The 27828-nt window shown below is 32.8% G+C and overlaps 2 protein-coding genes across 4 annotated transcripts in view; one reads left to right on the forward strand and one right to left on the reverse strand.

Moving 5' to 3' along the window:
• Positions 1–12244, forward strand: part of Azi2 (5-azacytidine induced 2) — a 26859-nt gene extending 14615 nt beyond the window's left edge. For all 3 annotated transcript variants that reach the window (XM_048794946.1, XM_015489553.2, XM_015489554.2), the window contains exons 6-8: positions 2402–2460; positions 8016–8134; positions 10162–12244. In XM_048794946.1, coding sequence (XP_048650903.1) covers positions 2402–2460; positions 8016–8134; positions 10162–10574 — 591 coding nt within the window. In that variant the 3' untranslated portion in view covers positions 10575–12244. The remainder of the gene's footprint in view (positions 1–2401; positions 2461–8015; positions 8135–10161) is intronic.
• Positions 11836–27828, reverse strand: part of Cmc1 (C-X9-C motif containing 1) — a 76123-nt gene continuing 60130 nt past the window's right edge. The window contains exons 3-4 of the mRNA XM_015489555.2: positions 17745–17835; positions 11836–14842 (exon numbers count right to left, since the gene is read on the reverse strand). Of these exons, the coding sequence (XP_015345041.1) occupies positions 14722–14842; positions 17745–17835 (212 nt within the window). The 3' untranslated portion in view covers positions 11836–14721. The remainder of the gene's footprint in view (positions 14843–17744; positions 17836–27828) is intronic.

A 27828-nucleotide genomic window follows, 5' to 3' on the forward strand; every position in this document is an offset into this window, starting at 1 on the left:
ATTTTTTCATGAAAGTTAAATTATTATGTATAAAGCAGTTAGCATAGTGCCCAGAACTTAGTGTATTGAGTACCAAATCTTTTCCATAAGACTTAATGAGGGTAATCCAGAGGGGCAGTGCTCTTAGGTCTCTGTTTGAGGGGCTAGGGCATAGTTTTGGTTACTAGTAGTTATTCTTTTCCACTAGATGGTGCTGGGGAGTGAGTGAATTTGCTTTTAGTTAGATCTACTATAAGCAAACTGGTCACAGAAAAACAGATATTTATAGTGGAAGAAACGTTTTTTTTTAATGATGAAATTAGAGACAACAAACTTTTAAGGGTTGAAGGTGAGATAAAGGAGGGGGAAAAGATTTAAAGCATTGTACCCACTCTAGCATTTATTTATTAAGTGGTAGATAGAGGCTATGAAGTGAAAATGTTCATAATTACCATAAAGAAATAAACTGAGGATAAAAAGAATGGAAATAACAATATCAAAGGTTCCAAATTGAAATCTTGATGTTGTGAAATCTTGATGCCCTTTTAAATTTATATCAGAGGTGTTGCTGATTAAAATCCTCTTGGATGTGGGAATCTTAGAACAATCCAAGAAAGAAATTTATGTTCACACTAATAAATTTGTTTATACTTATTACAGCCAAATATACAAACATTAAGATGGTACTTTCCTTTCTATTAAATGAATTTTATAATACCTTCTGGAATGTGTAGAAGCATCCTACATGGACATATTAGGGTTTTCTTTTCTTTAGTACCAGGTATTGAACCCAGGGGTGCTTTTAACTACTAAGCCACATCCTCACCTTTGTTTTTTTTTTTTTTTTTTTTAAGTTTTATTGATTTTATTTTTTTAAATACATGACAGCAGAGTGCATTACAGTTCTTATTACACATATAGAGTACAATTTTTCATATCTTTGTATATAGAGTATGTTCATGCCAATTTATGCCTTTATACATGTACTTTTTGCATTACAATTCTTATTACACATATATACCACAATTTTTCATATCTATATGTTGACACCCAATTCGAGTCTTCATACATGTACTTTGGATAATGATGTCCATCATATTCCACCGCCCTTGTTAATTCCCTGCCTTCTCCCTTTCCCTCCCACCCCCTTCCCTATCTAGAATTCATGTAATCCTCCCATTCTCCTCCCTACCCCACTATGAGTCAGCCTCCTTATATCAGGGAAAACACATTTGTTTTCTTTGGGATTGGCTAACTTGCTTAGCATTATCTTCTCCAAGGCCATCCATTTGCCTGCAAATGCCATGATTTTATTCTCTTTTAATGCTGAGTAAAATTCCATTGTGTATATATGCCATCCCTTTTCTATACCTTTTTTAGAGGCAAGGTCTCACTGAGTTGCTTAGGGCCTCACTAAGTTTCTGAGGCTGACTTTGAACTCACAATCCTCCTGCCTCAGCCTCAGTGAGTCACTGGGATTACAGGTGTATGCTACTGTGCTCAGCTAAGGTTTTCATTTTTGTTTTATAGTATACTCTCTTGATTAGTGTTTGGTGCTATTATGGTTGAGGTTGCAGAGGTAATTCCACTTTTAGATTTTCTTTATCTCCCAGTATTCCAGCATTTACATTCAGAACAGTTGATCCTATTAAGTAATGCAAACTCTGTAGCTGAAGAAGTGTAAGAAACTTTGGGCCAATAAAATTGGGGTTTTTATAGTAGACGTCTGAGGTCCCTAAAAATAGCCCATATAGGAAGGTTCAGACTGTGCTTTTGTGAATTAAAGGTTCTGAGAAGTCCTATAATATACAAATTCTGTATAATTTCAATATTATTTCCCAAGAATTTGTAGCCATGGGTTCCCTGAAACTCCCATACTGCACGAGTTAGAAAACAAATCCATTATTACCTTCAGAACATTGCAAACTGATAACTGGCTGTAAATAATCTTTGAATGTTAGATCACTCTTTTTGTTAGGCAGTAGCTGTAAAAATATTTTGAGGACTTTTTTATAATAATACAAAAAGATGAAATACTCAAAACTTTAAATTTCTCATGAAGTTCATTCACATTTTCCTTGAATAAACAGAGTGTGATAATGTGTTGTACTATTTTGAATATAGACTTCAGATTGGTATGTTCAAAGATACATTTGTAGGACTCCCAAGTACTTTTACATGGGAGAAATTTTATTATTAATTTTCTAAAGAAAATTAAAATATTCTCTAAATAATTTAAAGTAATTTAGAAATATTTGTGATAGCTTGGTGATATTTTATTAAAATTGGATATGAAATTAGTTTTATGCTATTCAATTATAAGTATATTCTGTAAAATTCGAATCTTCTTTGGTAATACCAAACTGAGAATAAACATAATAATAATTATAACTTTTTTAAAATTTTTTAAAATAAATGACAGGATCCACCTCAGGAAGACAGTATGAAGAGCAGAGATCTCCAAAAACTAAGCATTTCAAGGTATGAAAATTCTTCAACATTAAAATAATACATGTTTTCTTCTGTAGGTCACTTTGGGTAGGTACCTGGATTTCTGTTTTGATTCAACCTTAAAAACACAGCAAATAGATATTATTTTGATGCTGAATTTAACCTCTGATCACAATATACTTATAAAAACATTTTAACTTTCACTTAACTGCAGCCTTGACCTTAAGTGGTAGAAAGGTGCACATTATGATATCTTAGACAAAGCTTCTGAACATTAAATAATATTTTGGATCTGATTTTAAGGAACTAGCTTTGTGAAAGTATTCTGTAATAAACCCTGTTTTTTGAACATGAGAAATTACACATTTCTATTTATAGTAATATCCCTTTATCTTAAGGGCAGTCTTGGACAATGTTCGTCTTTGGAATAGCATAAAGTTTAAGAGAGTTATTCCCCCTTAGGTTTAGAACAGAAGTAACTATCAGAGTTGATGCACTTCAGCCCTTTTTTTCCCTCAAATACTTACCATTTTTACGTAAGTAACTTCTTTGTTTTAAATTAATAATTTTTGTTCCTATTATGTTAGGAAGGCCTCTCTACATGGGTATCTTCCATCCAATGAAAAATACTGATTTGACTTCAGTGTTCAGTTATTTGGATTTCAGAGTTTAGTGATTTAAATAAAATATGAATTGTCTCAGATCTATTACTGTTAAAAATTTGCTTGAGAGAAATGATCAACTAAGGAAAACAGGAAATCAGGAGAAGGCACTTCTGTAAAGTGAGAGCAATAAATATTTCGTTTTTGTGGACTGGCCATGTAGTCATTCTGCTGGAACTATTCACTTCTGCTATCGGAATAGCATTTCGATTCTGTCTTCAAATTTTATTTATTTTTGCAGTAAGGAAGTTTTCCTTTTTAATAATGTATCTAGTACAGTGTCCATGTAAACTTTTCCTTAGAAGTTATCTTCTTTGTCAGAGTTACCTTTTCTCTGATCAACTTGTGTTTCCCCTTATTAATTGTGTTGTATTTATCATTTTTATAAAGCCACTTCAAATCATTTCTGAAAAGAAGCAGGGAACCAATAAACACATTGATTATAGTAGCTTAAATAAATGGGGCTATATAAAAACAATATATTAGGTATACGTAGTATAGAAGAGGATTTCTGCTTCCACTTGGGGATTACATAATTTGGATCATATCCACTGAGAATAACTTAAAAAGCTGACTACCTCCAAAAAAATATTTCTTTGAAGGCTTCAGATAACTATCAAGATAGTGAAGAATCTCTATGACAGGATTTGCAGGAGTTTGAAGGTCCAAGAAAGTGAGTAGTTTTTGAGGCTATGGAGGTAGCTATAATTATGGCATCAAAGAATAGCCTTCAGCTCTCAAGCCCAGTATCAATTCAGAGGATCAGCTGAGAGAAACAGTTTTTAGAAAGAATTGCCTTACATTCATTCTGAAAGTTGTTTTGTGTTAAAACAATACCAAGAGTATGATATGTTAAATAAATGTGCTCTCCCCTTAGTACTCAAATACACTTTTATGTGTGTGTTTTTTCTTCAAATTAGTTTGCATTTAACTTAGTGGGTACTATGAAATACAAAACTGGTTAGGTTTCTCCCTTCTGATTAGCAACTAAAGAACCTAACCAAAGTTTTGGCCTAACTTTGGTAAACATAAGTTATATCATGTATTCTCATGTTAGCCTCATTCCCACATGTATTTTGTCTTTTGTTTTTCCTTCATTTCATCATTTATACCTATTTCCAGTATGTATTCCTGTGTTTTTATTAATCTTCATAAGTTACTTTATCCTCTTTTAAGTGAAACAATTCAGATGCTAAATTTACTAATTAGAGAAAAAGTATATAGGAATATATCCATAAAACTATTAACTAAAAGCTTAGATTTTTTTTTTTTCAGTTTTAGGTGGACACAATATCTTTATTTTATTTTTATGTGGTGCCGAGAATCGAACCCAGTGCCCCACGCATGCCAGGCGAGCATGCTACCACTTGAGCCACATCCCCAGCTCCAAAAAGCTTAGATTTTTTTAGGATTTTTTTTTTTTTCAGTTATTAAGAAAATCCTCTTTTTTTAAATTTTTTTTTAATTCCTCTATATATTCCCAGGCAAAGGAAGGCACTATAATATTTCTTAAGACATATTGACCCTTTTGATTTCTGGTGGCCTTTTATATGGTACTCATTATATTAAAAACAATTTTTTTTTTTTTTACAGTAACAGCCCTGTCAGAAATTTAGCTGGTGCCCTGTTTCAGTGTCAGCTTTAGGTTGATAATTTAGGTTTTAAAACCATATCTCTGTATGGAGTTACTGTCTTTCTTTTGCTCATAATCTGTAAACTTATATTATAGAGCTAGCTATGTTATAGATGATATTAAAATATAAATTGCTGGTTCAGAATATATGGATTAGTGTTTTTCATCCTCTTCTGTGTTTCTTTAGTGAACATGCAATTTTGTGTTAAGCATTTTAAAAATATGGAATAAAACACAATAGAACATATAAGAGTGTAAAATGATTTCTATTCCTTGCAGTCAAAAATGTTTGAAAGACACTATGGGGGAATCAAAGTTGGTAAAATATACACTTTTTAATTCTCTAGCTTTCAGTTAAAAATATAATTTTTGGAAATTAAATTAAGGAAATTTTCAAAAGCTAAAGAAAAAATTTGTATGATATAAGTACAAACTTAACTCGTTAAGTAGGTTTTTCTTATATAGGAATATTTATTTCTATATTAAATAAATGCATATATAGTATCAGTTAAGAAGACTGGATTTTTACACAATTTTATTTTACAATCAGGACTGTAACCAGTTCTTGAGATGCAGACAAGCAAGTTTCATAACATTTAAAAGTCAGAGGTGTGAAGTATCATTCTGGGCTGAGAAGACTGTATTGGCAGTTAACTTATTATAGGTGCTTGGCGAGTGGATGATGAGGATATGAGAAATGCTACCCCCAAAATGCAGTGATCAGTCATTAGACTGGACAGGTAAAAAGAGTTTTGAAAAGCAACATAGTTTTACTTAAATAGATAATTGAATCTGTTTTCCTCATGTACACAATTAAGTTTACCCAGTTTGCCAAGTTGGTATGTATATATAATATAATTATACATATTATATAATATAATTATATAATGTATATAGAATAAATGCTCAATATATCTTATTTTTGTTTGGTGATGACACCCAGGGCCTTGCACATGCTGGGCAAGCACTGTAGTAATTTAGCTACATTCCCAGCCTTTTTTAGAAGTTTTTATTTTGAAACAGGGTCTTACAGTTGCCTTGCCTAATGACTTTGAATTTAGAATCCTCCTGCTACAATCTCCCATGTAGCTGGGATTATAGGCATGTGTGTCCACACCCAGCTCAATCTACTATTTTTTAGATTCTCGTTTGGGTTGCTTTATTGTCACATACCAGTATTCAAGCAGTTACCAAAGATCTTCATAGACAACTGTAAATATTAATAGGATTTTGCTTGTATGTCATTCAAAGCAAAACTAGAATGATGTGACATGCAATTTACTATGAATGGTCTCACAACTACCTAGATAAAATACCTAATAATTCACCGGGATTAGTTGGAACCCTGCTAAAAATTTGAGAGATAACAACTTGGCTTTTCTAATCAATTAATGGTTTAAACACTTTGTTCAAGTTAATAGAATTAAAAATAAAATTTTAAACAGTTTGAAGACTATAGCACTTTAATATTAACAGTAGGTAGCACTAACTGCGATTACTTTGTTATCCACAAGAGGGAGAGCTTATATTTAGTAATGGTCTTCAATTTTTTGTAACTATAGGTTTCAGTTCAGGTGACATGAAGGGCAAAAGACAAAATGATGACGTGTGTTAATCATGGTGACCCAGTATTCAACTCTATCTAATTTTTAAGCAGTCTTAATTAAATTGAGTTTAAAAATATGTACCAGATGCTATTTTGTTATCACCCTTATATTTGTTTCTATGCCTACCTGTTTTGAATTATTAGATGTGCTTGGTATTTCAATACCCTAACACTATCATGGGTGTTTTCTCCAAGTCACATATTCATTTACCATGTCATATCAATAGTAAACTGTTCTTAAACTGTTTTATTGATATCCTGACTCTGTGCATGAATTAGCACATGTGCAGTGATTATACCAAGTGCTTTATAATGTGAAAACATACCAAATGCCCAGAATTGAACCAAGGAATCAACAGTTCTCTTCACACTGTCTCCTGTGTAAAACATTAATTGTAGCAAATATCTCAGAAATTTACTGGTTAAGAAGTGGTTAACTAATTTTTGTAAAGTAAATATTTCATGCCTTTCAAAAATCTGCAAAAAGTCATGTCTTTTTTCAGTGCACGAAAGGTTATCCAGTGACGTTCATGACATATTTTTCTGCAAAGCAGTACAAAGTTTATTATAGTCTAAGTAGAATGAGAATATTTTAATAGAAAAGGTATTTAACCTTACACAATTCAAAATAATTGATATATTTGTTGATTCTCTAACTAGGATATTAAATTTAGATTTTAAGAGGGCATTGCCTTGAAGTTTAAGTTTTGTATATGGCCAGGCAAAAATTAAAGCAAGAGGTGACATGTTTGCTTAACTTGATTTCCATACTACTAAAATAATACTGTATCTCTCAGATGCAATATGGTTGTTGGGATGCTATGAGATCAGCTATTTTTGTACTTAATATTTATGTGTTCTTGTACAATGAAGTGAGAATATGTGCTGAAGATTTCAGTCTATTTAGTTTACAATTAAAAATTTAAGAAAGTTATGACTATCAAGTAAGAATATTTAATGGAAAATAAAACCTTTAAAAATTAGATTTAAAATAATTTATATTTCCTCAGATAATTGAGATAAAATACTTTTAATGATAAAAATTTTGAAATTTTTATTTGTTTCATATAATCCTCCTTTTGTAGATTCTTCTTCCTTATGAGGAAATCATCTGGCTCTTCATGTCTTATGCTGTCATGTCACATTGATTTAGAACCAACAGTATGAGACAACTCAGTCAAACATAAAGAATGTAATGTGTGAAACCTAAATTTTATTTTAATGTGGACTTGGGTATATATTTAGCAGTTGATACATCATTTCAATTTACAATGTCAAAATAATTAAAAGATAAATACATGTATATATGATTATAACTTTATTCTTGATCAGATTTACAAATAAGCATATTCCTTATTACTTATAAATCATATTAACACCAGTGCACATTATAGACTGTAATAAAATATCAGTTCTGAAACCGGTAAGAAAATGTGGTGGTTAGAATACTTCTTTTTTTAAACTTTCTGTTTAATGCATACAATTAATTGCTAGAAATTAAGAGGATGATGTTTTTCTTACATCTTTTCATATACAATGTCCTAATTATCTTTCAGTTGTTTAATTTACATCATCACAGAACTGACAGGAGCAGAAATATAGATCTGCTTGCTTCTGTTTTAAAGTTACTCCTTCTTGTTAATGAAAAGAATGAATACTAACTTCTTTAAAAAAATTATTTCAGTGATAATATGCAACATGCATACTGGGAACTAAAGAGAGAAATGTCCAATTTACATCTGGTGACTCAAGTACAAGCTGAACTACTACGAAAACTGAAAACCCCAACTGCAATCAAGAAAGGCAAGTTACTATTTACCGGAAACTACTCATTCCAGCTAAACTGCTTGAAGAATAGCTAGCCATTGTATCTTATCAAAATCTCATCAAATGAGTTTGATAAGTCATGGTATATTTAGTGTGTTCACAGCCTACCCATTCTCTGCTTTGGCTTCAGTCTCATACTGGTCAACTTCACACATAAAGGTGTTGCTGATATGTTTTTTCTTCAGTACTGTATTCTTTTCCCCTTGTGGCTTTTCTCAGCCAAGTGTTGCTTATGTGTATAAGGCTGAGGTGTTAAGTTTGCTCTAGTTGACCTTTTACCGCAACTACTTCATATATATTTTTTTTAAAAGCCCAAAAGCAATTTTTCATTCCAGTGCTACAGAATGTACCAGAGTCCTGGCTTTTCATGTTGTTTGTTTTCAAAACAATAACTGATTCATTATTTATTTGCATTTTTTATAAACTGAATGTTTCTTTCTTATAAGAATAGCTTATTAGATGGGAGGCTAAGTGCTTCACCGCATCCCCTTCAACCAAAAATTTTCATTGCTTTGCCTTTCATATTTAACTGCTTGACCAATTAAACTTTTTTGAGTTTTATGTTAGGTAGTTTGCCAAAACTATTCTTAATACCATGGAGAAAAATCAGTGCATTTGTGCCTAGTATTACATAATAGTATTATTTCAAAAAAGTAGTGTTCTATAAATTTGAATATTACTTTTTAAAGGAATGAAATGAGACTTTAAAAAAAATAATCAACACCTAATTTAAAATTGCTATTTGCATTTTCATTGTCTTGAGAGAACTCTATTTCATAAGTAAATTTTCCTCAGGAGTGTTTCTTAGTGAAGGAAAATGTTACATATTGGGAAGAAAAATTGAATTCAGAATTCCTTTTAGTTCAGGAGAGCTGGTTACTTAAGAATGAAGGGAAAATAATATGGTGTTCTGTGGTCTATGAAAAACTACAAGTAGAGGGTAGAAATAATTGAAAAACTACAAGTAGAGGGTAGAAATAATACCTTTCTTTAAAGGGACACAATAATTTTGCAGTGAGTTTTTAGTGTGGTTCTTTGTTCACATAGTAAATATTAACTCCGAAGAATAATAAAGGAGCAGAGCTTAGTAGTAGTTTATCTGTTGTTCCTTCTTAGCTGGTTGATGATATATCTTCTTGATGCTTGGGACTATAAATTCACCAGCATATTTCCTTATACAGTGGCAGGCATAAAGTCACCACTCCTTACCACAGAGCTCATTGTTTTTGAGGAGTGGGCAGAAATAAGACTATAGATCACTGAGGTTTGCCCCCCACCCCTCTTTTTTCTGACCTATATAGTACCTCTGTCCAGAAGCTGAACACTGTTAATTCTATTGTTTCTCCCCCACACCCCCATTCATCTTCCTAAGAAAAAAGACAGTGAGCTTATTTTATAATGTGGTTCTGTTTGTCCTAAACTACGTAGAGTAAATCCTTAGTTGCAATTGGCCATCTTTGGGCTAAATATACATTTATCTTTTAACCTTGATAAGTCATTATTGCATGTATATGAAACATTTTTTTTCCTTTTTTAAAAAGATTTGACCTGTATTGTGACCACAGCAGAATTCACAGTTGCTCTTATAGGTTTATTAATAAGAAATAGAATTAATTTGCAACTTTTATTTTAACTGCTTTATCTATAAAAAGCCTTTAAATGTATATTAAAACTTCATTTGGCTCCTAACAATTAAAAATAGAATTATTTCTGAAAAAAAAATCACTATTGGAATATCCATGGAGAAAAACCTTGAATAAGCAAAGGAATATTATATTTAACTAAAACTTAAGAACAGCTTTCTCAGTCCCCACTTGCACACAAATGATCTACAAGCCTTCAACTAGTCACATTAATGGCCTAGAACAGGATCTTTATTTGTATCTTGAAAATGTGAATTTCATTATCATTTCTAGGATTTAGCAAGACTAATGAAGTATTATATTTTATGATCACAAATGCCATGAAAATGGACATTTATTTAGCCTGTGCTTTCTTTTTAGCCTGCACACCAATAGGATGCATGGAAGACCTTGGGAAAGAAGGAACGAAACTGCACTTGACAAATTTCACTGCAACATACAAAAGACATCCCCCTCTGTCACCAAATGGCAAAGCTCTCTGTCATACTACATCTTCTCCTTTACCAGGAGATATAAAGGTTTTATCAGAGAAAGCACTTCTCCAATCATGGACAGATAATGAGAGATCCATTCCTACTGATGGTACAGACTTTCAGGAACACAACTCTTACGGCAGAAATTCTCTGGAAGATAATTCTTGGGTATTCCCAAGCCCTCCTAAATCAAGTGAGACAGCATTTGGGGAAACTAAAAGTAAAACTTTGCCTTTACCCAACCTACCACCATTGCATTACTTGGATCATCATAATCAAAACTGCCTTTATAAGAATTAATTCTGAAGAGATTCATGATTTGATCATGAGGACACTGTCTCTCCCAGTGGTTCTCCAAGGAAGTTATTTAACAAACTGAAAGTGGGCTTTGATTAAAATTTTGCAGAGTTCTTCAGTATATACATTCAAACACACTGTACGATATTATGTAGTTGATTTTCTAGTATGAAAGAAGAGTACCTCCAGCTCCATATTCTAAGAATCGGATATGTGCTACTGTACTAATTTATAAACTTAAGGTGTTTCAAAAAGACAATTCTACCTTTGATAACAATTGTAAAATTTTGCCTCGCAGATAAGGGAACTGGATATTTTTAGACATGGTTTTATGAAGTGTGTGAAAGGCCTAGACATCTATCCATAAAAATAAAAGGAAGCCTTGAATACAGGGAAAAAACCATGTTCACTGGTTCAGATATGCATAAAGGAGCAAATGGCAATGCAAATAAGTTAATATTCTGTTGACTTTATGATGCATAGAGATAAGAAATATCATAATGGAATAAAAATGACTAGGTCATTATATCTCTATGGTATTGTGTTTTAGACATTAAGATTTAAATAATCATACTTTAGAATTGCAATTTGAATTCTAAGACTTGAAATGACCATTGAAGCCAGCTCTGTCCCAGTACATTCAAGTCCTAAATGGATAAAAAGATGAAATAGTTACAAACTATGTGGTATGTGAATAAACTATTATAACCTTATACACCATTCAATTAGAAGTAGAAAGAGCATCTTTAAAGTTTTGAGTCTAATCTGTCCCTCTGGTGGTCCATAATGAAAATTTAAATGTGTATAACTGTATAGTCATTTTCTTCAAAGGGAATATTGCTGCTTGTTGTATAAAGCAGTTTATAAATTATTAGACTTTGTTTTGAAATGTAGTACTTGAGAAAGTGATTTTTGAATTACAAAATTTCACTCTAGAAATAAATTTTGTGCTGCATTGATATTGTACAATCATGAAATATCCCCAAACTCATTCTAACAGGTCATTTGTAAATAAGTGAGGAAATAACAAAGGTGGCTTCACAGGAAAATTGACCTGAATTCTTTCAGGATAGAAATATTAATAATAGTAATAATATTTTACTTGGTTCATACACCTTTTGCCTAGGATACAGTGTTTCATGTAGGAAGGACTTTATCCTTTTTGATAGACAGTTCATATATCTTAAATTCAAAAGAGTATCACAGATCTTTTCCATATTATTGAATAGCATACACAGACAATGTTCACCATTCTTTTTGTCTTTCTATTATCTTACTCACTTATTCAAGCTTGTCTGTGATTAATGGAATTGAAGTCAGATGCTGGAATTTATTCTGACCAGCGAACACAGCTGACTCAAGGGAGTACAGTCTTCTGCCAAGTAATAGAACAAAACCCAATATGCATAAAACAAATATAAGATTCCAGGCTTTAGCTGAAGGAAGCAACTACCTGTGTAATAACAAAGCAGCATAAACTATTTCTCATGTGGCTGCATAGGCTGTATATTATCTCTAATCTCTAATGTGGCTTACTGGTTTGCCTTTTCTAAAACCATAATTGGAAATTTCCCTTCGTAAAGTCAGTCAGTCTTACAAGATAATGGCTTGATTAATGTTTTGAACAATGCCAAGAAATTGTTTAATTAAAATTATTTTTATTTGAAATGGAAGTGGATGTGAAATAATGTCCTTGCTTATATACTACAAGGTCTGGTACTGATTGTTAGTTGTTAATTTGATTCGTATAACAGACATTTGTCTTGTTAAATTGACTTTGAGTGGAGAAAATTCCCTCCAAAAGACAGTGATGATAGCAATCAAACAGGTATGCTATTCTTACTAAAGTCTAATGCACATTTAGCACTTAAACTATTAAGAACAGTCATTGAATTACTTCTTACTAAAGTCCATGCACATTTAACACTTAAACTATTAAGAATATCAGGATGTTCTTAATAGTTTAAGTGTTAAATGTGCATAAGACTTTAGTAAGAAGAATTAATCAAAAATATTTTACCCACAGAAAATTTTAAGTATATCATCTATTCTCATTAAGATTCAAAAAGAAATGATAAAATTGGCCCATCTGTGGCTTACGATCTTTTTAAAATGGAAACTTTTATGTAAATCTCTTATAATAACTAAACACTCCAAAAATTTTAGATTTCTTTTTGTAAGAACCGAGTTCAGCACATCTATAACCCAACAATATAAAGAGAACACAAATAATTTTTAAAAAGCTACATTTCCTTCCTCTTATTAGCTTGAGGTAGAATTTATTTCTCTGAAAGGAAGATTCTTTTATTGACTATCTGCCAAAATGGAACTGAATTCACATGTAGAGTAGTGACATACCTATGTGAAACATTAGCAAATAAATAGTAAATTCATTGAATCATGTGGAGGAAAGTTATGATCTTTATCCAGAAAAGCTACTTGGAAAAGGTAAATTTTAAAGGGTAACATCCTATGAATTGTCACGTACAGACAGAATATAAACAAAGGTACCAGTAAGCAAGCAAAGTACAACTGCCTCAGTCCAATAAGTAGACTTGAGTGTGGTGAGGCATGAATAAAGTCTCCAATGAATGGTTCATTTTTGCTATGAGAAAGAAGGATGAGTATACTGTATAATTTGTCTAGCACCTATGGAGGATGTGACATCTATATAAGCTAATTTTCCACATAAAATTGAAGTTGTCTTTGTGCAACGCCCTGGATTTGATCCCCAACACCAACAAAAACAAAAATTTGAAGTTGGCTACTTTAATTTTCATTAAAATAGTCACAGACTGTATATTTCTTCCAGCCTCTGTAATGTTTTTGCCTTTTCTCCATTTGAGTCATTTAAAAAAAAGAAAAAGAATGACAGTCCTGTACTTTAGGAAATGTACCAGTATCAGAAGGTGAACAGAGGAATATAGGCTTATTAGCCCCTATTCTGTGTGGACTCCAGATTTTGATATTTGCTTTATTTTTGTCTGTTCTACTAATCTCCCTCCTTTTGATCTGTGGCCTGGGAAAAGTGTAGTTCCTTTGTATTTCAAATAAGAGTAAAATCATTTTTTGAGTGGTTAACTCAAGAGTATGAGTAAAGTGGGAACTTGAACATCCATTGATTGTATTGCATTTAAATTATTAAGTCCTTTTTTTCCCCTAAGTCAGCTATTTCATGGGTTTGGGACCAAAGTTAAATCTTGTTTTGTAATTAAGTTTCTGGTTTTGATTTTAATGAGGACTATGTGGAAACAGAAAATTTACTTATCTGTAAACTGGTTATAGTGGCTGTGGTGCACAGCTAATAGCTCCTGGGGTTGTGGGTGGGGGGGATGACTTTTTAATATAATATCAGCCTGGGCCCAAATTATGGCATTGGGACAGAAATTTATTACACTAACTTTCTGAGTCCACTATTTTACAAGGTGTTTATTCATCCTAAGGATGAGTTTTTAAAAAGAAAAAGTATTTTCAATAATCAAGTTATTAACATAATTAACTTGATCAAAAAACAATTTCAGGAAAAAAAATCCATCAAAGAATGTAAGTAAAATACATATATATACTTATCTATGCTTTCAGATAAGCCTTACTACGTACTACTAACACTACCAATTAGAAAGTGTTTACCACATCTGGAGCACTGTCCCATACAAGATATACACTTGCTATATTCAACAAATTCTCACAATAGCTTTTGAGATTCATTTTGACAGTTGCAAATAGTCAATAGGTTGTTAAACTTCAATATTCTGGTTCCTAGCCATTGTGCTATACTGCTTAGTTATTATCAACACCTTTAAAGGTTTCTGCTTTCATTTAATACTTTGATCCCTATGATTAGCTTTTTCCCTATACGATGGAAGAAGGTAAAGTCCATGTGGAACTCTGGAAATCATTAGCACTGTTCATAGAACTATAATTGTGGAAAAGCTTGTGAAAAATTCAGAATGATCAGGAAAACCATATTTCATTCCAGTATTTACTCCCATCCCATATTTAATAAATCAACTTTGAAATATGATCTTTATTTCTTATAAATTATTTTCATAATTAGAATAAAGCAAACACATTCAAGTCCATTATTTCAGATGATTTATATTATAAAAGACTTTTGTGAATATGAGATTCCTGTCATTTTAATATCTGCCTACATGCTTGTAGGTAGCTTCTGTAGCCTTTTCTTAGTAGGAATTCCAGTTTTTCTGAATTCTTCCCTTTCCTTCAGGTATTCCATTTTGCATTCTTCATAAAAAGCTGGATCATTGTAGCTACAAGAAGGAAATGAAAATCTCAATTTTAATTATAAGCAGTAAACAATGATATTCAGATATCTAGTACATCAGGTTCAATCTTCAGAAGCAGACTTTTTTATTTAGAAGTAAACTTTTATATATTGGTCACAAATTCAGTGTGAACATTATCAAATTAATGAAAACATATAGACCTAAAGATTCTATTTTTAACTGTACATATTAATACAAAGATTCTTTTATACAGGGTACTATCACAGATTTGAGCAATGAGAAGCACAGCTCCTATCCTCAAAGAACCTATGGTATTACAGGGCAGACAAGTGAAGACTGAACTACAATTAAGTGTAAAAACTGTTGTGACAGATACAACCCAGGATAGCACAGAAACATGAGGAAGAAGTCATGAAGAAATGCTTAAGATGAATTATGTAGGACCAACAGAAATCCATATAAATGGCACACAGATGAGGAAAAGCTGGGATGCATGAAGAATGCAAGGTGACTGCTACCACTACAGTGGCTTACACATAGCAGAAAGGGCCTGATACAAGCATGGAATGTTCAAGGCCAAATAATTATGGGCCACTTATACCACACAAAGAAATTAAAATTTATCCTGAAGGCAACAGAACATGATGAACAGAAAATTTTGTGTCTTTGGATGAATCTGTCAGCATATTGAAGATAGGCTAAAAGGCAGCAGCAAGGTTAGAATCAGGAGTAATCCAGGCAAGAATGAATGAGGGCCTAGGCCAAATGAGCAGCTGTAAAAATGAAAAGAAAAAATTAGATTTGGTGAGACATAGGAACTCACCAATTAGAGTTAGCAGACAATTCTCTAATTTACAAAGACCCATGATGTGGGTAGAGGGAAAGGGAGTCAGGTTCAGTTTGTTATCTGAAGAAAGCAGAAAAATTTCATTATCTATAAGTGATTTAATCCATAGGTACAAACTGAACTTCTTCAGAATTAAGAATGAGAGGAGAACCCAGGGAAATATGAACTTTAAGCAGTAGGTTAAGGGAAAAAAAGATTGGGAAGTACAAAGAAATATTTGAGAATCAAAATATCCAAACAATAGAAGTGATTGCTAGAGAAAGGTCAAGTCCAAGAGCACTATTTGTTTGATTTAACTAGAGTCTTTAGGAATAAGATTTCAGTAGAGTCAGGGCAGAAATCAGATCACAGTATGTCAAGGAATAAATGAAGATGAGGTAGAAATAAAGGAGCACAAACCATTAACATTTCAAGATGTCACTAAGAATAGTGGTTACATTCATGGAATGTCAAATAGTAATTAACAAAGCAGAGACTTTCTTACTCAAAGATGACAATATTTCTTGAGTATTCTGGATCTAAAGTACAATTTCTCTTAATAACTTTCCATTCACATCCTTTATTTCTTTCACTGCTTCTCTCTCTTCTAAACCAACAGAAGCAGTTGCCTCTCTCTAGACCCCTTCCCCAGATCCACTAGAACCTATTATTTCCTGTTTTTAGCAGATGTGAAATAAAATTCCTATGATTAATATTCAGGTAACAAAATAAATACCAATCTAATAACAAGTACAGATCAATAAGAGCTAACATTTACTGAGTACCTCGTACACTAGGCACCGGGGTAAATGTGTTCACATAGAGTACTTCACAATCACTCCAGGAGAGGCATCCCTTCTCACAGTGAGGGATCTTGTCCAAGTTTACAAGGCTAGCTAAACTCACTGATTCAGAAGCTGAGCTCAGGATGCCCTCAGGCTGCCCTCTCTGCAGTCTGTGTTTCTGTCTACTCTGCTCTAGAACCAGCCCATTTGGAGGGTGGGATAATATGTCAAGGTAATTATTATGATGACTGAACTAGAGGTAAAAAATTCTTCATCAATATATAAAACAAGTTCAGACACATGAAGTTTAAGTGATTATTTATTAAATATCTCTTAGATGCACCAGCAACAAAATTGGAAGAACAATACATCAGAGAATGAATTCTTTTACAGTAAAGTGCTTAGTACTGTTTCTGGCCCAGATGTAAAGAGCTGCTATTGATATTAACTTGAGAAAAAATGAATATTGAGTGTTTCCTCATCTATAAATGTAAGATGAGTTTAGATCATCTCTACAGTCTCATCTATAGCATTCTAAACCTGTAAGTTTATGTACATGTAATTTGTTATTTTAAAAATATGGGATTCAGATCATTATTATTTTATTTAGTCCCCTAAGAAAGATCAAGCCATACTGACACATACATATAGTTCAGAGGCTTGAAAAGCAGAGTATAAAAGTAAATAAGAGCTTGCCAAAATTAAGATCTCACAAGTATCAATAGTACTTTCTAATATATTCTGCAATATTATCTGTCAATAATGTGGATAATAGAACAGAGATAAAACAGAAAGCACCTGCATGCATATTTTCACTTCAGGTCTAAAGGAACTACAATGAGATATTGGTGAATATAACATTAAAATGCTATTTAAAAATTGATTAACTTCAAAAAATCTAAATTTTGTGTTTTTCATGTGATTTATTGTAATTCTAAAAGTTAAAATTATATAAATCACAATATAAAGATATTCTAAATTCAGTTTCTTTCTGCTAGATGAAATAAACAAAAAAATCAGTCTATACTGAATTCTATAAATCAACCTGTTGACAAAAAGAGATTATGCTAAGTCACATATTTTTTGTTTGCTGACATATTTTTAATCAAACACAATGTTGACAGACAACTTGAAAAAATCGTTTAACAAATATGCAAGGTTTTTTCCTTTTAGAATAAATTTTCAACATGCTGTAATTTTAGATTCAGCCAAAAAGGTGAAGAATTTGGTTAGGGGATGTACAGAATGTATTACCTGTAATGAGTTAAGTAACACACTCTTACACACACACACAAACACTGAAGTAACTACTTACTAAGCAGTTAGACATTCTTTCAATGCAGAATTTTCTTTCTGGCATTTTACTACCATGAGGATGCCAGAGTCCTTGCAACATTTTGTAAAATCTGAAATTTAAAAGTTGGAAACAGAAATATAATTTGTAATTATATCAATAAAATTTTAATAGTTCTAAATTATTAACAATATTACATAAACTGTGCCTTGCACATAGTACGTGTTCAACAAAAGACATGCACACTAATAAAAGGCAGAATAAGTTGACTATTGTTCACTTTGTAGAAATAAATGATATTTGAGATAAGGGAGACAGGACATCTGAGGTAAAGGTGAGAAAGAATGTAGATTCTCAGAAGCATTTCTAGTAGGGAAAGGGCATATTCTAGGGGAATTAAATACTTAAGGAGTCAAAGGGAAATTGTTTCTAGACACTGATGTCCAGGCTTAGTATATCTTCTCAGTACACGACTGAGGTGGTGGATCCCAACCTGATGGCATGAAAGGATCCCCTTTCTTTTAAATAAGCTTGTAATGGTACCGTAACTTCTAATATTTCATTCTCAAGTCAACTCTTGATTCCCCAGAAATTTCAAATGGTTTTCTGTTAGATTCCCATTCCACTATCTTACCTTTTAAATTGCACTAACATCTTTGGTATCTGTCTTTTCAGGACTATCAACTTAAGTTTGGCACCATATTCTCCCCACAGTTGGGCCACTTGCTACTCTGTCTTATAGTTAGGTCAGAATCAATCCTACTATCCTTTCCACATTACAGTGTGCTTTTGCTTGCAGCCATCTTCCTGGACTATTCTGGCCCTTTCTTCTGACACTGGCTGATCCAATTCTAGGCTGTGCTACCTCTAATCTGCTTGCTATCAAGTAATCAGCCATTTCCATTTCAGATTGTAAAACACGACATCAGTCTCACAAAGAAGCTGTAGACCAAAAGGAAAAAAAAATTCCTTAATATCTTTTATAACTTTATATGATCAAGATTTCCCTCATTCCTTGAGTTATGCATTATCCTTCCAGTTACTGAGGAACATAAATTACTTATGATTTTCAAAACACAGACAGGAAACTTTAGAAATCTCCATGAGTTACATACTATAATAAGTAACAAAAATACTTTTAAATCATAAACAACCAAAAATGATTGAGATTTGTTAAGTGTGTAAAAAACTCATTAGAAGGACTTTACCAGAACAAAAGCACTATAGCATAGATGTGTACCCACAGCAACCTAACTACACTCTGCAAAAATAAAATATGGAATAGGAACAAGGTCAAAGGATGCAAGAAATGATTTGAATTCAAATAATTTAATGTGCATGATAACATGTGTGATATGTACTATTCCCCTTCACAGTCACACAGAATTAGCTCCCATTGCTTTTCTTGTTCATATAATGTTAGCACTCCCACCATTTAATTTCATTCCCAAGCCAGCCTGATAGACTTAACTTCATTGAATATCTTCTTTCCCAACTATAAATGCTCCTGTGCAGATAAGCCAGGCATACAGGTCACACAATCCAAGGGAAATTCCTTCATGTCCTTCAACTACAAACTTACTACAATTCCAAAGGCAAAGCAGACCTGCAGCCAATTCACTTTCAGTGGAAACACTAAGGAGCAGTCACATGGCTATCAAAAAGTCCATTAACTTTCACTCTGGAATTCCTCTTTTTTCCTACATGTTAATTTTTCTACTTCCAATGCCACATCAAAATGTTAAGATTATCTCCCAAGTAAAAGCATGTGCAATACTCAAAGGAAATATATACACAAAGTTAATCCAGAATTGACTAAGTTGGCTAAACCCTTCTTTAAGAGAACTGCCATGTTTGGTAGTGGTGATAAACAAGGAGGAGGATTCCTTTGTACCACCTTACCCTTACTGTCATCTTGTTATACCTACTTAGGAGACAGATAATAGCATCGTGAATGCTGCCTAAAGAAAATAACAAATGCCAAATGTCTTCTTTGATATAAGGAGAGCAACTAAGAACAGAGTAGGGAGGAAGAGCATGAGAAGAAGATTAACATTAANAAACTTAAATAAAAAAAACAAAAGTTTAAAGCATATTACCTAAAAAAAAAAAAAAAAAAAAAAAGAAAATATCCTAAAGACAGCAGAATGAATCAGACATAACTTTCCTTTGCTCATATAGGAATACAAGACCAATATAACTCCACATTATGCATAACGACAAGAAAGGGATCCTAATTGGACCGGGTTGTACTCCGTGCATGTACAGTATAAATAAATTCTACTGTCATCTAAAAACAACAAAGAAAAAAAAAACTATCTTAGCTGACCAAACTTCAGTCCTTTTCTGGAAAGCAAACACAATGACTGTATCAAAAGTCTACCTTTTTAGTCAAAAATAAGAATGCTGGAACTTGAGACCAGTATGTTAAATGAAATAAGCCAAATTCAGAAGGTCAAGAGTCACATGTTTTCTCTCACAAGTGGAAGCTAGAAAGGAAAAAGGAAAAGAAAGTTGTGGGTGGGGGTCAGTCTCATGAAAACTGAAGGGAGATTAGTAGAGGAAAGAGATTAAGGAAAAGGGAGAGGAGAAGGGAAAGGGGATATAATGGAGAATGATATTGGCTAAATTATATTGTTATATTGTGTGTATACATGAAAATGTAACAATTCCCACCATTACATACAATTATAATGCACCAATAAAACTGTGGGGAAAAAGATGTTTTCCCTAATATTAATTAAAAATGCCATTGTTAGAGAACTGATGGAAGATAGTATTTATGTGTTCTGATCACATTAAAGGCATAGCCTATATATTTTCACACTTGTCCAAATCTCTTCTGGAGTAATCGTGACTGACCCAAAGCCTCAAGCTGTTTATAAGGTTTTTGTTATTTGTTTAGCAACCAGATTTTTAATGAGGATTCTTCTTTCATCCTACATTAGCATATATTCATATAATAGTGATGTTGCTAATACTGCAAACTTATTTCTAAAATGGTATTCTGAAACAATTCTTACAATTAAATTGCTTACATCTTTCAATTTTATGTTAACTGTTAAAGAAAATGTACAATTGACTCTACCAAAAATTTATTTAGTTGCCATTAAACACTATGAAAATAAAATTTCATTCAATTAAATATAAGGCAGTGAAAATAAGTATCAGTAAAGAGTAACAGTAGCAATGTGGAGAAAGTATTAAGTTACTCTAAGGCTTAAAGGAATGTGTACTCAAGATCTTTTCTCTATTACATATCAAGAATGTGAAATTCTGTGTTTTTCTTTTGTACAACCTTCATTTCTCTCAAAGAAACTACTTAATACTACATAATAAAGCATTTTTAAAACCATTCTTTGGATATAATAAAATTTGGATTAAAAACATCTAGGAAAACAGTGAAAGTTTAATCTATTATAACAGGCAAAAATAATCGTTCATATTGCAATTAGATACTAGTAAAATAAAATTTCTAGTTTACCGTTTGAAAAAAATTTATGATGTAAAAATTATGTTAAAAAACTATGTAAAAGCAATACCAAAATAATGAATTGAAATTAATTGTGTTTTAAGTCAATTTATGGTACATCTGAATATTTTTTAATATTTTTTTTAAATACTTATTCTTAAGTTTTAGGTGGGCACAATATCTTTATTTTACATTTATGTGGTGCTGAGGATTGAACCCAGTGCCTCGTGCATGCTAGGTGATCACTCTACCACTGAGCCACAACTCCAGTCCCTATTTTTTAATATTTAAACATATTATAATATTTAATTATAAGCTTCCTTAATTAAGCCAAAGATAAGTACTTATCAAGCAACAACTCTGCGTGAAACAAGAAATATTAGACAGCCACTTCATCTTTTACATTTTTCTCTGCACTTAGTGAGTTTCACACAACATATTATTTTGCAAATACAGTTATCCAGTTAGATATAAAGCATTCATTGAGAAATGAGTTTCAAAAGATCCCAAGTTTTTAAAAAATCCCCATTATTTCATGTCTCTGACTAGAACCACTGTTTATAGATATCTCCCTTGTGATTTTTTTAAATGAACTTTTTTCACAACTATCTTTAGATATAGCACTTATCTGTAACTTATCAGTAGCTTTCTTTCCTTAACCAGTATTTCTTAAATGCTTATTTTTTCCCACATTTCAAAAGGCAAAGATTTATCTGGATATAATGTAGAAATTTTGCACACAAGTCATACACAATATTTCCAAGACTACACCAACACCACAGTGGCTTTTGTCTTTAAATTAGGAATGTCAAATTAAGTGAAACATATTTAGGAGGTTCTGCTTATTAAAGCTCATGGCAAGGTAAATTTCCAAATCATCCAAATTCATAACATATCCTCTACAAATGAAAATCTTGAAAACTTGGACTGGAACCACCATTTGACCCAGTCATCCCACTCCTTGGCTTATACCCAAAGGACTTAAAATCAACATTCTCTAGTGACACAGCTACATTAATGTTTATAGCAACTCAATTCACAACAGCCAAGCTATTGAACCAACCCAGGCGCCCTTCAACAGATGAATGGATAAAGAAAATGTGACATATATATACACACACAGTGGAATATTACCCAGACATAAAGGAGAAGGAAATTATGGCATTTGCTGGTAAATGGATGGAACTGGAGAATATCATGCCAGTCCCAAAAATCCAAAGGCCGAATGTTCTCTCTGATATATGGATACTAACCCATAACAAAAGAGTTTAGAGAGGAAAATTATAGAAATTCATTGGATTAGACAAAGGGGAATGAAAGGAAGAGAGTGGTGAAAGGAATAGGAAAGACAGTTGAATGAATCGGACATAACTTTCCAATGCTCATATATGGAATACATGACCAGTATGATTCCACATCATGTTCAACCACAAGAATTGGATCAAAATTGTAATGGGATGCACCCCATGTATGTATAATATGTCAAGATACACCATAATGTCATTTATATCTAAAAATAACAAATAAAAAAAAGAAAATCTTAAGTACAAAACTCTCCCTATATGAAACTGGATAAGAATAAAGTATTTTTCTTTATTATGTATTTATAAATGTTTAAATTATTTTAAATATTTAAATAATTTTATTTATTATATACTTATTTATTTATTGGTGCTAGGGATTGAAAACCCAGGAGCAATCTATTATTGAACCCAGGGGCACTCTTAACACAGAAGTTCTAAATTTATATATGGTAGTTTATAAAACTATAAAACAATAAAAAGTCTCAGTCTTTTATTTTTTTATTCTGATATAGGGTCTCCCTAAATTGCCAAGGCTGGTCTCAAACTTGTGAACCTCCTGCCTCAGCCTCCCCAAACACTGGGATTTTAGGCATGCACCACCACACTTAGCTAAAAACTACTTTAAACATAATGTATGAAAGATCTTTTGATCAGTATTGAATCAGAAATAGCTTTAAAAATATAAGACTAAAAATGATACAATTTGGGCAGAATCTGGGTGCCAACATTTAGTAAAATTTCCTTTCAAAGGTATATATAATCTTAAATGTATAATATAAATTTAAATCCAAAATTGAATTTTCTCAAGAAAGGTTATCTTTTTATGTGAAGATTTCTGTAGTGAGAAGTCTAATGTCAGTCCCTGGAGACAATGCCTAAGCGCTGTCTCAGTAATCATCATCCCTTCTGGAGGTTGTAAAGCACAAAGTGCCTGAAGACAACAGACCTCCTTCATTGCATTGATAGCTTTAAAAACATTTCGGTTTTTGAATATAAATATGATACTGCAGATGAGAAAGTGTCAAATCATGATATTACCTTAATGTTTAAGAACAGATCCATTTGGAAGTATTACATCAGCTTTTTCTTTACTTTCCAAAGTAGAGCACAAAAGAAAAAAAAATCACCTACATTCCTGTCTTCACAATGCAACAAAAGCTAACACAGTTGATATGTACAAGGCACAGTCCAATGAGTTAATTAATATTTTATATGTATTAGCTGATTCAATAAATTATGTTCCTATATTCTTTCTGTACTCTATTAGAGATTCATAGACACTCAGTCATTCGGTCTCCATTTTCAAAGTACTTACTTTGTGCCTAGAACTGTGCTAGTTTGGAGGTTTCCATACTGAACAAGACAAAGGGTTCCTGCTGTGGGAATTAACAAAATCCCTGAGGCAGACAGGTAATTAAAAAGTGCTAATAGTTGAGTTTCATACCTACTCTGAAGTGTAGGGAAGTGGGGGTGAAGAGGTAGAAATATAGAATGGGAACCCCAGACATATTCAAGAGAAACTTCCCACATGCAGCATTTTTTTTTTTTTTTTTTTTTTTTTTTTGGTGGTATTTGGAATTAAGACCATGGCCTCATACATGCTATGCCAAGTGCTCTTACCACTGAGCTGCATCCCCAGGCCTTTTTCTATTTTATTAATTTCTTTATTTAGTTACCGGGGATTTAACCTAGAAGCAATCTACCACTAAGCTATATATCTTTCAGCCCTTTTTATTTTGAGACAGGGTCTTGCTAATTTTCCCAGGCTATCCTCAAATTTGGGATCCTCCAGCCTCAGCTTCCTGAATAGATGGGACTATAAGCCCCTAGGAAGTACTTTCAACTAAGATCTATATAGTGTGTGGCTAAAGAAGAAGAGTATTCTGGACAAAGGGACAAACACAGGAAAGAGGACTGCAGATGAACAGGCCCGGTATGTTATAGGGAATAATTCAGAATGGTTGCAACATCCATTGTTAGGTTGTGTGTGTGTCCATGTACACGTGGTGGACATGAAGTAAAAAAGGAAAGACATGCACCAAAGGTGACCTTCAGATGGTGTTAAAATGTTTAGGCTTTTATCCTAAGGGCAATGGAAATCCTCAGAAGAGTTTTTAAAACTGGAATAGCACCATAATATTTTCTTCTGCAGAAAACTGGAGACTAGACAGGGGAAAACAGGACTCAATATAATAAAAAAAAACTGGTTAAGAAGTTAGTACAATAACCCAAGCAAGAGATGGCAAAGAGGCTAAAATGGCAGAGGAAGAGGGAATGGACAGAAACAGATGAATACAACTGAAATATGAGAGAATTAACAGGACTTAGAATATAATTAATCATGAGGGTAATAGATGTCAGAATCAAGGAGAACTTTTAATTATTTTGTTGGATGCCTAACAGCAGTTTGAAGATACAAAGAACTAGAAAATCAATCAATCAAAAACACTGATATATGTAGAACACACCCACATCAAAAAAAGAAATATATGATCTTGCTGTTTTGGTTGGAACTAGTGGAGGAAAATGAATACAGATGATGATGAGTTTAGGCCACGTTCAGTAGAAGGCCCGTGAAACATCCAAATGGTGTTGTCCAGTAGGTATAGGCCATGCATCTGAAGCAAGTCGGAAGATGCTGTTTTGATACTGCAAGGATGAATGTCATGACTCCTTCCTTCTCAAAGGAAAGAAGGAAGGGAGGGAGGGGGGATTTGATATAATTCTAATAAAAATGCATTCTATTTTGCAATTGTCAAATAGATTAATTGTATCTTTGTAGAAAGCTAAGAAACAATATAAAACGGTGATCTTATTTTCCCTATATCTTGACACTGTTTATTTCACTGTAGGCATTACTGCATCATGATTTGTCAGTTATAGAATAATGGAACTGCATAGGATGATGCAACAATCAGATAACCTTCATTATTACATCATTTTTCACTTAATTCTGTAATGCACATCATTCATGAAGATTTAAAAAAGTAGTTTTTCAAATTTTTTAGCTTTCATTCAACATACTTGAGATGTGAGGGTTTTTTCCTTTGTCCCCCATTTTCTGCCTATGTTAGGCAGAATAATAGCACCTGCAGATATTCAAGTCATAATTCCTGGAACGTGTGAATATATCAGGTTTCCTGGCAAATAGGAATTAAGAATGCAGATAGAATTAAGGTTGATAATCAGAAGACCTTAAAATAGGGAGATTATCCTAGATTATTTGGGATGGCCCCAAGTCATCACTGAAAGGTTAATAAAATAGGTACCTGTCACTCCGTTTTTCTGTATGCTTAACAAAACACTGTTGAAATCCTGAGAACTGTTTGCTAATCTTGTTCCAAGAATGTGCCGTCCCCAACTGCCAAACTGCAGAATGCACTCCCTCACTCGGTTGCAGGCAAACTGCCCACTCGCCCTGACCCCTCAATGAACTTCCCTCCCTGCCCTCTCCAAGAAAAGTATATAAGCTCTGCTTAAGCTGTTCTCAGGGCTCTTTGCTCTATCGCTTTTTGCTCTATCTCTCTTTGCTCTAGTGAGCTCTGAGCCCCAGCATGCTGGTCTCCAAATAAACCCTTTTCGCTGTTGCATGAGACAGTCTCTTGGTGGTCTCTTCCTCCGACGTTTCGCCGGTCCCTTGCAATCACTAAGGTCCTTAATAGTGAAAGAGAGAGGAGAGAGAATATAATAAGATATAATGGTGGCAGCAGAGTGAATAGAGATGATTATCTTGCTGGCTTTAAAGATGGAAGAAGGGGGACACCAGTCAAGAAATGCAGACATCTCTAGAAGGTGAAAAAGGCAAAGAAACAGACTTTCACACAGAGTTTCCAGAAAGGAACACAGCTCTGCCAGTATCTTGACCTTAACCAGTAAGACCTGTCAGAATTTGGAACTACAGAATATAAGAAATACCATAAATGTGTGTTGTTTCAAACTGCTGATCTTGTATGATTTGTTATAGTAGCAATATGAAACAAATACATTTCCACAATGGAAAAAAAAATGAACTAGAAGAATATGAAGACACTAAAACAGCACTCTGGACTTAAATGATAGTAAAATTGCACGTAAGCACATAGTCACAGACTTTGAATCTTCAACTAACAATATCCTTAATGAGTTTTCTCAAAATCAGGAACTGAAAAGTGAGTAATATAATTTTAAGGACAAAAGGAAGTATGGTATGCTCATCCCATTAATCATTCAACAGAAGTGACTTTTTATACACCATTATATAACTAAAAACAGTACTATCCCATTACACTTGAAGGACATGTGCAGTATTCATCCATCTTTTATGTTTTCTGTGTGCTAAAATGCACTTGATCAAAATGTGGAAGGCAGGTGTATAAACAAAGGTGATTAGAAGTATATAGGATTTATAGCATTTATAAGTCTAAAGATGAAAACATGTTAAAATTATGGGGTAAAAACGATAGACATCACTTCAGCAAAATTGAGCCATAAATGTTTTTTGAAAATATCACATTTTAAAGATGCAAGTACCAGAAAAACAGGCTTAATGGTAAACTAGAATCCATTAGAGATACATTTTAAATCTTAAATTACAAAATAGATATAGTCCAAGTTCATGAGAAGCAGCTAGTTGGATTCAAAGGACACTGACCAATTTAAGTATAATTCGTTCTAAACAAGAAAAACATGGAATAAAATTTGGGGCTTATTATGATTAAATCCTTATTAAAATTTCTAAAGACAGTATAGCTTTATTCTTTTATGAGTTATCTGTGAGTAATTTTGAAATATAAAACTAAATAAATGGTGTCCACCAGATGCCTATTTTTTCTGGGATAGTTTCAATTAAGGAAAGCTTTGTCACCAATGCCAAATGCTAAGATGTTTTTCTAAAATGAGAAGAGAAAGGCACCCATCAGCTTTTATGACAAAACTTGTAAACATCATATTGCTATCCAGAAATATCTCTGAGGGCTTGGGATGTAGCTCAGTAATACAGCATTTGCCTAGCATACACGAGTACTGCAAAAGAATAAAATAAAATACAAATCAGAAATGTCTCTGATTCACATAATACCAAGGAAGAGATTGGCATTAACAAAAGTCCTTACTTCTTATGTCTGATACATTAAACACAGCTTGCATTTTCATTTCTAGGATGGTTATTCCCTTTAATCAAGTGGTCATTAAATATAAAATGCAGTTCCTAACTTCAGTGTATTTTTTTATAATATGTTGGCAGACACACATGAAGGAATTCAATACTATCAAGTAGTTGTGTCTGTGACATGTCAACTTGGGTTAGCAGTCCTCCAGAACTATACTGTGCAACATGACACCAGTCACACAT

The sequence above is a fragment of the Marmota marmota genome, unplaced genomic scaffold, assembly GCF_001458135.2.
Source record: "Marmota marmota marmota unplaced genomic scaffold, marMar, whole genome shotgun sequence".
Classification (NCBI taxonomy): domain Eukaryota; kingdom Metazoa; phylum Chordata; class Mammalia; order Rodentia; family Sciuridae; genus Marmota; species Marmota marmota.